Here is a 12,863-nt window from a genome sequence, read left to right on the forward strand (position 1 = left end):
AAGTAGAGTACAACATCTTGGCTATACATCATGAAACTATATGTATTGTTAGTTGACATTTTTTTGCGTGTTGAAGAATTGCAAAACATAGTTTGTACAAGTTCGTTATCAATGTGAGATCTGTATTGGAAATGTCTGTTGGCTTGCACTTTACTTTAAAATACACTAATTTTTGTCAACAAGCGGCAAACGTCGTTAACTAAATTATTCGTTAAATAAATTAAAACTTATTTAACGTCGTTAAATAAATTAAAACCTGTTTTAAAGCTTGAAGTACAAAAAACTGTCGGCTGTAAAACTTAATTGAAGGGAGGAGGAGCTAAAAAGTTATGGCAACTGGCCGACGGTTATTGTTGAGTTTCATACAAGGTCAGGCATACATTCACCAGCAGTTGAGTACTGCAACCGTCAGTGCCAGGGATTATGAAAATGCTACAGCATGTTGCAAACTCTAACTTGGTTTTACATTGATGTAGTGGGCGAAAAATATTTTCAATTGAAGGCATTAAGTCTATTTTCAAGTATTGTGCACGCGAGATCGAACACGATTTATTCAAATATAAATTTTATGAGAATCGGTGTTTCCTAATTATAAGTATTTTTAACCATTTGGAACTAATCTTCACAGTTGTAAAATGAAACTAATGACCACTTGATTTTGAAAATTAACTCAAATTTTCAATAAATTTTTGTAAGTAGGAATTTAGCTCTTTTTGCGACGAACAAAATCCTTTCCAATACTAAGCAAACTATTTTTCCCTCCACAAAAATGTTTTGAGATCAGAAATGGTTGAAGAAAGTTAGGTAAAATGCTTTAGTTCTTTTATGATCCCTTCTTCGTTATATTTTTTCCGCAATCAGAAGAGCGTGATTTTTCAGAGTTTTGCCGAATTTTTGAAAAGGATACTTTGTTTTGCTTCGGATTTGTGTTACGCTATCAGATAAAACATCTTTGCATTATATCACAATAATATTTGGATCGCTACTCAATATTTTATCTTGCGTGTTGAAGATGTGCGAAATATTGTGAATGAAAAAGTTATCCTAGAAGTTTTCTCCAAAAAATCTCAAAGATATATAGTTTGTACAAATTAGTTCTCTATGTGAGTTTCATAGTGGCAATCTTTTTTGGATTGAAGTTTAAATAGACTATTTTAAGTCATCAAAACACTTTCTATCGGAAGTTGATTCATTTTCTTATGAGGTTAAATTACTCAGGGTTCTTTGGCAGGGTTATTTTATGGGAAAATGATGAATTGTGTGACCAATTACCGTTGAACATTTTTAAGTCTAGAGCAAAGGAAAAATTTTTCAATATTTGGTTTCTGTTTTTGACAAATTTGATTAGTAGTTAATTTATAATGACGGAAAGCTAAATTCTTTGTGCAAGAGGCGAAGTCGTTGAGTAAATTAGTCCAACTTTTGGAGTAAAAAAATTGATATTATTCACCACTTTTTGCTTCGAGTCTATATCAAAATGGCAGTGTTTTGCCTGATTTCTACTTTTCCTACGGACTAATTAGCTATCATTATAACCCAATATATATTTTTTCAGCAATGCGCCTTAACTACAAAACCCGACAGCTCTAATTATAGGTTACCTATAAAAAATAATCGTAAAATTATCAGTTGCTGAAAAAACGCCCAAGTTAAAACTTGCTTTGCAGAAATACATGATTTTTGCATCGGTGCATTTTATCCATTAACGTGTAAATTAATTTCTATTAGTCTAATACTTTCGATAGACGTGTAACGGTATTTACTCAGTAGTCTACTGGCCCCGTTTCAATCAATCTTTAACTCGATACGTCGACTAACAATTGTTTAACAATTACGTTCTCCGTTATTTACGCATATTCATTCATTATGACATGAATTCCACATTTCACAATTTTTTTAGAAATCACTGAAAAACAGCTCAAACGGCTACTCGTTGCAAGCATATTAAACTTCATAACTTCAGTTTTATCTTGCATTAAAAAAAATGTTTTTACACGGATAGACGGTGACGTTTGCGTTGTCTGTGAGCAGAGAAATGAAATGAGCCGTACATTTATGTGACATTATAAATGCATTAATAATGATAGCTCTACAATAAATCTTGTGATCCTGTTTTGATTTTATTTGTTCTTTTTTCCTCCACCTTTTCACTCAAGTCAAATATGAACACCTGTGTTGTGTATGACTGTTTACTTTTTTGGGAAAAGTAAACAGTATGAGTACTTCTAGTATGGAATGTTTTTTGAGAGCGTGTGTTAGTATTTTGTACATTGTTTTCCACGTATGTGTACTTAAAATACGGTAAGACTGTCTAATTTTTGCAAATGTCCAAAAAATCGAAGAACTGAATTTCGGTCGTTTAGAAAAATATTGTTGACAATTTTGGCAGCACCTATTATCTAAGAACGTATCAAGTACAAAAATAAGAATAGTGAAAAATAAACAAAGATACAAAGTAAAGCTGGCCTTATATGGAATAGTATAGTGGTTAGGGATACACAAATCAATATCGTCATTGTCTTTTATTGCACTCCTCGGCTTGCTATGAATTATGGATGTGTTGATTGTAAGGAATAAGTGACGACACCTCTTGTGGGGAGAGGGAAGAGACTCGTTTCAGTCTCAATTGGACGAATTCCGTATTGGTGTCAGATATAAGTTTTGTCTAGCAAGATCTTCCAGCATAGCCATTTTTGCCCATTTATGTCCAGAATATTACAAGATTTTACAAGATAACCATCTTTTCTCGCCTAAATTTGTCCCAAATCATAAATGGGACGAATTCAACATTACATTATTTAAGCGAACGTTCCTTGAAATCTAAAATAATTTAAACAATCAAATTGGCTCCCTGATTTTGAAGTTCGAATGCAATCTCTTTTTAAAACGTTTTTTTTAGCAGTCTTAGATTTTTGGAGCTTTTGAGCATGTGCTACGTCGTTTTCACCACCTTTTGAGATTGTTCCAAAAGTTTTTGTAAACTTCTCATTCAAAATGCGATTATTTACTGAAAAGAACCTGAATGAATCGCTTGATTCTGTAAAATTTTTCGAACTCCAATTTTGAATTGCAAACAAAATTATTTGAAAAAGTTTTTTTTCTGCACCAGACTGCAGAAAATAATTTCTCTCAAAGAAACTAGCAAAATGATTGTTTTTGGAAAAATAGTGTAATTGTCTTAGTGAGATGTTAGTCTAATTGAGCGCCGCACATGATTCGCAAGCGCTACTTGTCCGTTTAATGAATAGACCTGAAAAATTGTTCATCCTTGCATTTCTGTATGAAAGAAAGAACCTAGCACAGTAATTGCTTTAATCCCAGTTAGAAAACTAACTCAATTTTTCAAATTCCGTCTGAGCTGAGAAATTGGAGTTGATTGAAAAGTTATTTGACAGCTTTTAACCGATTCTTCAAATTTCTAATTGAAATTTCATTTTAGAATTGAGGGGCAGATAAAATTCAGATGGACACAATTATCTATTCAAAGTCCCTCAAGAATTAACTGCGCTCAATTATAATTTATGCCCTAAAGAAAAATGCCAAAATATAGAACAATACTTTCTGGTTTAGCCTCTACGCATTTTTAACCAGGCTTTTTTATGAAAGACAAGTGGGCTACATTGGACTATAACTCTCTCTCAGATCATTTTGAGGTCTATCTGGCAGCTTAGTTGGAACGCCTTCTCGGACCTCTTCCAATCATTTCAAAATGATGCGCATAAATTTGAAATGCTCACCCCCCCCCCCCCCCCCCACCCCCCCACACACACACCCACACACCACACATATAACACATACATAAATACACACACACACACACGCATGCATACACACACATACACATGCACATACACACATCACATAAACAACACTCACACATAGATACACACACATACATACATACATGCATGCATACATACATACATACATACATACATACATACATACATGCACACACACAAACACACATACATACATACATACATAAATACATACATACATATATATATATATATATATATATATATATATATATATATATATATGAATAGATAATTGTGCAATACCAATTTCCTAGAAATCACTTAAGTTATCACACGAACAATTGTGTTCCCCCATCTCGACTAGACTTTTTATCAACTCCGCCATTCCCCTCTCTGTATTTCAAATTGTAGTGTTCACCCCGCTGTGGGACTAAGCATGCCAGCCATTTCTCTAGTCTTTAAGATTTTGAATGGCTCTTGTCTTAATGTCGACTAAATTGCCTGACAATGCGTTGAGATTAAAAGTTATGCTAATTGAATTTCACCAGCTTATAACTCTTCCCCATTTTTATTGATTTATTTCAAAGAATAGCTTTTCCAGCTAAATTTCCTGCCCTTTTCTTACTTAAATTTCTACTAGTGCTATTTTTATTCGGCTGCACTGATTTTATTGTACATTACTGGTTCAGATATTTTTATTGGCCTGTATATTTGAGGTCAGATTAAATCAAGTTACTCTAACAAAGAACTGCCCAAGTTATATTCACTTTTATTTCACTTTTTTATTTCCAGGAAGAATTATTATTCCACTAGGGAAATACCACTGATTATTCAATACAGAAATTCTCAAGATGTAGTCATTACAGCTCGTATTGACTTTTGGTGCCAAATCTCGTACGTCATAAGATTTTGAAGAAAGCGAAAAAAGAGTGTTTTTAATTAGTGAAAACAAGAGCTCGCTATCTGAAGTTATTTTGTTTTCTTTGATGTATCTGCAAAATTTTTCAATGCAGTCACGTGACCGAAAACGGGTTAAAACAACTTTGCTCACGTAGTAAGAAAAGGAAACGGTTTTAATTTACAACTTACTACACACCAACAGAGGGAATTTTAAAAATTGGAACACAAGTTGTACCAAATCGGCTGATATTAGTCAAATCAAATCAAACTACGAAAATTTGCAACACGCGCTGCTTGTATTTTGCATTCTGCTTTGATTACAAGCTACAAATTTTAAAGAAATTTCAATTGATTAACATTGCATCTTGTTGACGTTATTATCTGTTCTCAAATCTTTTCTCTTTCCTTCATTCAAACACTTCTCATTTCATTAGATGTGAATTAAATCGTGATTACATCGATGTTATTCGACAATTTTGAGCTTCAAAGAATACTTAAAAATGCTTATCCAAGTGGCTCAGAGAATATCTTCAATTCGGAATAAATTCGATATGTGGTATCCTTTTATCTTAGCAGTTGTACTCTTGAACAAGGGTGTTGATAGCGCTTCTGCTTCTAATAACGAAGGTCCACATTTCATGACAGAAGCTAAAAGCAGCCCAACAGACGTGAACAAAACAGGTTAGTCCAACATAATCTCTAAGATTATTAAAGCTATGCATTTCCTGTTGTTGCCCAAGCAGCAGAACCCGGGTCGACGAAACTGCTGAAGTTTTTACAGCAAAGGATTTGAAGATTTTGACTTAGGTTGAGGTGCCAGATGTGATCTCAGATCAGACCCTTTCCAAACTTTGTCCTCTGATCAGGCAATGCCAGAACGAAATGACCTCTGATCAGACCTCCGTGATAAGCGAAAAATAGTGTGATCTTTGTGCGACCGTAGCCGTCTCTGATCAGATAAATCGAAACCACCGCGGCCTCTGATCAAACTTTTGTGCGATCCAATTTTTTGCGCGAGTTTCTGGCAACTTGAAATTATTGGGCAACCTTAGCGCGTCCCGTGCCTTCTGACCATACCATTCTCAAATACGTGTTCAAGATATTTGAATTAAGTAAAGAAAATGAATTCCAACCGATAGTACTGAATCTTAGTTTGAATAAAGTTATTATATCGTTAAAGCTAAGACAAAATCAATTGACAAAATTACTATCAAAAGTTTTTTAAACGCGTTAAATGAGTAAACAGAAAACACTGGCAATAAAACAGTTCAAATCAGAACCGTTATTTATTGCTTTGTGAGCAGTCTTCACTGTTAATTATGATCAGATCACACTTTTCTGTAGTGCTTCAAGATCCTTTTCCAGACTTTCGTTTGACTTATGATCTCACTATATCTAGAATTTGATCTCAAATCAGACTTTTGTGCGACCATGGCCCAGACTAACGTCAAATTTTTATCTCTTTCAAAGATCTGTAACTCGAGCCCAATTTTACTGCTCTTGTGCAACACAACAAGTTTCACAAGAGGCGGCTCAGGTCTGGCACCTCACCCTGGGCAGCGCTAAAAAGATTAGTCTAAATTGCAACGAAAATGAGCGCGCTGATTATGTTGAACTAGATGCTTGCGCGACCAAAAAAAACCTAAGCACCACTTGGGCGCATGCATCGATTTTCCCGAATATTTTTCAGCGCTTTTCCCATTCAATTTTTTTCAGTTTTTCAGACTTTCATTAAGTTTTTTTAAAATCAAATTCGAAGGTTACTTTTTCTCAAATTATGTAGCAGTTCTAATTTTTAGAATATAAACCATGATATTTGAAGAGAAGTTTCTGGAACCGAGTATTGACTGCAATAAAGTTTGTTTAGTTCAGAAAGAAAACAACTGCGCTTCAATGAATAAAAATGTGCTTGAGACCCTCAAATTTCTTTTTCACAGGAAAATAACTTTTTAATTGCTGAAAGCTAGAAAAAATTTTGGTTATATAAAAGTACAAGATCTTATAAACGATTCTGAATAGCGCTGAAAATAGAAGCGGAAGTGAAGTGCCAAAGTTTAACTGAAAAAGTTTTGGATAGCGTCATAAAATGCCGAAAATTAATAAGTAGGAAAGTTGTTCAATTAGCGCGTGAAAAGCTGATCGAAATGCTGAATTGCAGCTGAAAAATTATGGAGAGCCATGAAAAATGTAAACGGAAAAAAAGTGGAGTCGGTTGTTTTGAAGCTACTAGGTTAGTTGAAAAACTGGTCTGTCGAAGAGTAAGTAGCGTTGAATTGGTTGAAGTGAACAAATAATTAACGCAAAATTTTTTCCAATTGCTAAATAGAGCTAAAAACGCTAAAGTAGAAAATCTGAATTCCCTATTCAAAGACTTCGGCATAGTTGTGCGAAAAAAGCATTAAATAAGCACACTAGGCTTCGACCCGTCTGAGAGCAATCAAAGAATTAAACTTAAATGATTGTGTCTAAGGAAAATATAAGAGATAATTCTAGATAAAAGAAATGAACTTTCTTAAATGATTTGGGACATACCGCAGAATAAAAGTCATAAGAGAATATCATGTTTTAATGACTTTTTATAAAAAGTTTTTCTTCAAATTTTGAAGATAGACGCACATTTACACACGACTACACGCATATGGGCTCGCGTGTATTTTTGCCTATTAGTTTCATGATTGTTTCTTTGTTTCGATTTATTTTTTGCTTCCTTTCAGATGTTCAAAAACCTATGCAGAAAAAATTACTGGATTAATCTTGATTTTTAAAAATTGTCAAAAACATGTTCTTGAGCTTATATCTATTTATGAAAATCTTTATGTTGCATTTTTAAAGATACACACAAACAGGAAAACTTAATTTTTCAATGGCTATTTATTTCAAATGAGTCTTTTCTTTGTCAAACTTTTTCTATATTTTGTAATAAGGATTATACGTAATCTTTAATTGACAATTTATTTGATAAAACGTTTTTCAGAACTGCTAAATATTTTATGACGGCGTTGAGTTCCATTTTTTTTTTAATATTTTAGAAATCGTTGAATAGCAGATGAACGACAAACTCGATGTGATTGCAGTCAATTTAGAAGTTTGTCAGATAAACCTGCCGTAAATATTTTTTATATAATAACAATAACATGTCTCAACATGTTTTTCTCACTGTCAGTGAACTTTGTCTGGATAGTGTCTATCAATAAGGATGAGAAAATTTTAAAAATCTAAGAGAAAGTTCTTGAAGTTGATTGAAGTGATTGAGGTGTTCAGTTTTTAGACAATTTTGTGTGTTGTAGAAAGTACTTGGATCAAACACGTACTTTCTCCTATAATGCTTTTGCTTTTTTTCGTTGAAAAAGAGCATTTGGCCCATTTAGTCAAAATTTCCAAAAATAACAAAATATCCCAAACAGAAGCACTATAAAGAAGTAGCGGATTCTGTCTCACCACTTAAATCAAAATTAAGCGTTTTCAAACAAAATAAAAAGTATTAACAAGAATTACCTGGCAAAGTGTTAAACGTATTTTTTTCCAGATTTAGAAATGTTGGGTTTTGTGTTTTCTACTAATTTCTAAAAAATTTCTCCAAATTTCCGATATAAAATCAAAGTCATTCAAATAAAGCAACTAATCATTTAAAATCGTTAATCTAAAGTTGAAGCTAATTTTGAAGTTGATAATAACAAGAGAAAGTAGTCTGTATTTTTTATCAATTCGGATAAAAAACCGATCTCCTTGCGAAAAAAATTTCAGCATCTTGAAAAATACGAAAAGGTTTGGTTCTAGTTTCATTACAAATAACAAAAACTTTTGTGAAAAAAATTTTGTGCCAACTACATTTAAAGATTTTCAAGAGTTTTGCTATTTTAATTTCAGTAAATTTTTACTATTTTGACATCAAAGATCTTCTCTGATAGATCTCTAAAAAATTTTTGCTTAACAGAAATTATTGCAGCTGATAAATTTAAGATATCACATGGCAGTTCCGCAGCTCCACAAAAAGGAAGAAATTGTTAAATAATCTCAGTGCAACTAGTAAGTGGGGGTTAGGAGTCGGGGTGAAGAGGTAAATCATGCAATGCAAATTTGAAAAATATACAATTCAAAGTCAAATGTTTAATAAGTCCTTAAATCATCAACATCTCAAACATTTGCTTGTATTATTTTCAGGACATCAAAGACAGAACAATCACATTAAATGAGAAATTTTGCGTTTCGGTGCTGTATCAAATCATATATTTTTGATTTTCTGTTTCTATGAAAACTCTTGGAACAGTTCCAATAAAATTAATCATATAAATGAGAGCTGAATTGTGCAGACGTATCTAGAAAATTTAGCTGCTATTTGAGTTTCCGGCTCTCTATACTTTTTGTACTTATTTTTCATCCTTGTCTGTCTCCGGCTCGATATCTACCGATCGATATCTACCGGCTAAATCCCTCCAAATGGAAAATTAATAAAAAACTGTTTTTGTTTAGTATGCCTTAAAAAAACAATGACATCTGTCGAGTTTATGTTTGTAATGCAATGTAACCAGCTAAAATATACTAAAGCTCGAAATATACATTTTTTTTTCAAGTAAATGCGCATTTTGGACTAATCATGTTTTAAACATAGGTTTTGATTTGCTTGAAAGTTTTTCTGTTTATTTTTTGATTGATGTTGTAGATCGTTAAATATTCGACAACTTTGTAGATTGTTAAAAATTCGACAACAACAAAAACAATTTTCAGAGTGCATAGAAATGCATCTTTGATTGCAGATTCTGCGGTGACTTCAATGGCTAAAAATAGTTTCTTCTGGTTTATAGGTTTTGGTATTTTGCTGGCTTATTTTAAAGAAGCTACTTTTTGTTAATATAACATTAAAAATTTGCTGAAAAAATTGTCACCTTTTTGTTTTTTCAAATTTTTCCAGAAAGCATAACATTTTTTGTTTTTTCCAGAAAGCATAACGGACAAACAGAGCTTGTCTGTTATGCTTTCAGTGTTGTTACCTTTTTTAGAATCCACTGTATTTTAAATTGACAATACCTATAATTTTTTATCTGTTTTCTTCTAAGATTTTTGAAAACGTCGTCTCTAATGCCTATAGCTATTCAGTTTTCAAATATTTTTCATAAGGTAACAACTGCACAAAAAATTTTAAGGTTTTTCACTAAAACTTCTTGTTTTTTATGGACAATAAAGCACCTTTTAATGAATTTCGGAGCTAGAAATAAATTTATCGTACATTCGTTTGGAATACTTAAAACGAAATCTTAGAACGGAAAGTTTTCAACTAGAAGATCCGATTTTTAGGTTCCTAACAAGTCGCACTTCTACTTGTTTTTTTAGAGGAAAAATTTCACTCGGGTATTGATGTTCACATTTCAGATTCCTGCCAGAGTGCCTTCTATCCTTGTTCAAACTATATTCTGGGCAACTCTGTCCTCATAGCCTACTATGGCATTACTCTTGGCTACGGGGCCAAGTTAATCTCGGATGGGGCAGAGGGACTGCTGGATCTTGGAGTGGCGCCAGCTCTGATCGGGGGTGTGATTCTGCCAGTGTCCGGAGTGGTGCCAGACAGCATGATGATATTAGGCAAATGTTTCCTAACATTATTATAATTCATTAAGTGTATTGTGACAACTGCAAATTTATTACCCACTCCTTTATGGAGCCCATTTTAACCTCAATGTTATTATGTCTAGACAGTCTGACTTACAAGAATGCGATGTGAGATCATTATTTACATCGATTACTTTGTTCTGACCCAACTAGTTGCTGAGGAATCATATACTCAAAGACAATATTTTTCTAGTCAATTCTGGCAAACAGAAAGATTTGAAAGATATGAATATTTAATCAAAAAGCCGTCAATTGTAGGATACGAGAGTCTTAAGAGTTTCGCCGTTCTCGAGGAGTTATTATGGATTAAAATTTGGTGTTTTTTGACCGTTTCGCTCTTTTTACATATTTTGCCTAGAAATTGAAAGCTATGGAGCGCAGAATGCTTTAAATTTATTATCGAACTGTTTCATCGTTGTTCTTGTAAGTTCATCTGGCCAATTTTGCCCCAATGAAATTTTAAAAAGTCGGCAGCAAAAGTTGGCAGCATCATTTTATTTAAGTTTTCAGACACGCTTTTCTTTATGAGTGTCACTTAAAATTAATTTTGGGACAAAATTTTCGCTAATTTATGTTTACTTCCATAACTTGAGCTGATTTTGATTTTTATATCTTTCGTTTTAGAACTTATTTTTAGAGGTCAAATCAATATAGGCCTAATTTGTACTCATAATGATGATTTTTGAAGTTTTTTTTCTGCAGTCAAGGTTCAAGGCGAGTTCTTGGGACAGATTTTTTAAGACAGTTATCACCATTCGCTATTCAACGCATGCTGGGTTTCAAAGTTGTTGTCAATGGTTGTTTAGCTTATTTTTAAACGACCCTGAACGCTTTTCAATTTTGTATATTTGGAAAATGCTCGAGGTTTAATTATTCATCTATGTCTATGCAATTATTGATAAGTTAATTTTAGTCAAAATTCAGTATAATTTTTTAAAAATAAAAATGCTCTTAAGAATAAAAAAATCAGTTGATTTTAAAAAAGGAGTTCCATTTAAGTTATATTTATACAAGAAGATCAATCTTTGATTAGTTTCGTTTTTAATTTCTTTTCTTCGAAGATTTTAGTTTTTTTGATTTTAAATTGATTCAAAATTATACCTCAATTCGATTTTTCTTTTTTGTTTTGTGACTATTGTACCCAAGTTGTTTTTTCAGCGTCATTTACAAGTAAGTAATACATTTATACCCATGTGGAGTACATTATGACCTTTTAAATCTGTATTAATTCAATTACGCATATCTATATCATTAATTAAACAAAGAAGAAGAAAGCAAAACGAAATAAATTTTCTGAAAAATTTAATCCAAACAATAAAAGTTTCTTTTGCTGGTTAATTCTCGAAAATTGTCTACATTAATATTTTGATATATTATTTATTTAATTTTACTGAGCCGTCATGAAATTTTCATTTAGTATTTTTAGATACTTGAATGTTGTTTCATAAAAATTTGTCGCTCTTACAATAATATTTTATTCTGTCGTTTTTTTAGATGATTTTTGTCTAATACGAATTCAGTGGGAAACACGTTTGTACTAGCAAAATGAATATGCAGGTGCTAATAAATTTTTTATAGCTAAAGCTCTCCGACAAGATTTTTTGTGTTTTTTTCCCTGAGATTAAAATTTTAGACGCTAAGTGAATATCAAGGACTCTTGTACTATAAAAGTAATTTATAAACTAATCAAACGTTTTTCACGTTGTCATTTGCATGTGCCATTTGAACAAAATTTTTGCGTAAAACTTCGTCGCATTTATTTCAAGTTCAACGTGGAAAAAAATTAATCTCCTGAGAGAAAAATTGAATTATTCCTAAACCCTGAAAAATACTGTTTTCAATGAATAAGTGTGCAAACAGAGAGCACTATAGAATTTAAGAGTTAGTAGAATTTAAAATTAAAAAAATCAAGTAGAATTTGAACATGTTGCCAACTGGGAATGATCATAGCCTACCTACTTGAAAACAAATAAATTATTATTATTATTACTATTATTATTATTAGTATTATTATTATTATTATTATTATTATTATTATTATTATTATTATTATTATTATTATTATTATTATTATTATTATTATTATTATTATTATTATTATTATTATTAATTTTATTATTACTTTTATTATTGTTGTTATTATTATAATTTTTTTTACTATTGCTATTGTCATTAGTATTATTATTATCATCATCATCATTATTATTATAATTACTATTATTATTACCCGGGATACTGCCAAGCAGATTTTTTGAAACACGAATTCAGTAAAACACTATGCCAATTTTGTCGGCCCATTTGTTTTGCAAATTTTACGTAGATAGATTATGAGAAGTTATGAGTTTTGAAATTAATAAAAAAAAACAAAGTTTTTCGGTGGATTAATACTTTCTTTTCAGAAAAATTATCAAACGGCATGAGCGTTGTGAGTTTCTGATCAATTGTTATCGTTTATGCTGGTCCCATTTTAAGTGAATTTCGTACCGCATTGTCAAAAGTTGGCCTTTCTTACCATGCATTTCTTTCAGTTTATTTTCTCTAAATTTCAATGACAAACGTTTTTTTTGTTGTTTTTTAGGTTGTTTCATGCAGTTA

At 31.8% G+C, this 12,863-nt stretch overlaps 1 protein-coding gene across 12 annotated transcripts in view; it reads left to right on the forward strand.

Moving 5' to 3' along the window:
• LOC142357905 (uncharacterized) overlaps window positions 1–12,863 on the forward strand; it is a 37,389-nt gene that overhangs the window by 15,839 nt on the left and 8,687 nt on the right. For 4 of the 12 annotated variants that reach the window (XM_075409446.1, XM_075409439.1, XM_075409452.1 and 1 more), the window contains exons 2-3: window positions 4,313–5,345; window positions 10,032–10,241. In XM_075409446.1, coding sequence (XP_075265561.1) covers window positions 5,165–5,345; window positions 10,032–10,241 — 391 coding nt within the window. In that variant the 5' untranslated portion in view covers window positions 4,313–5,164. Of the gene's footprint in view, window positions 1–3,292; window positions 3,565–3,633; window positions 3,654–4,219; window positions 5,346–10,031; window positions 10,242–12,863 lie in introns of those variants that run through there. The other 8 variants (XM_075409416.1, XM_075409424.1, XM_075409411.1 and 5 more) reach the window with 8 other exon arrangements.

The sequence above is a fragment of the Convolutriloba macropyga genome, chromosome 2, assembly GCF_964194025.1.
Source record: "Convolutriloba macropyga chromosome 2, txConMacr16.3, whole genome shotgun sequence".
Classification (NCBI taxonomy): domain Eukaryota; kingdom Metazoa; phylum Xenacoelomorpha; order Acoela; family Convolutidae; genus Convolutriloba; species Convolutriloba macropyga.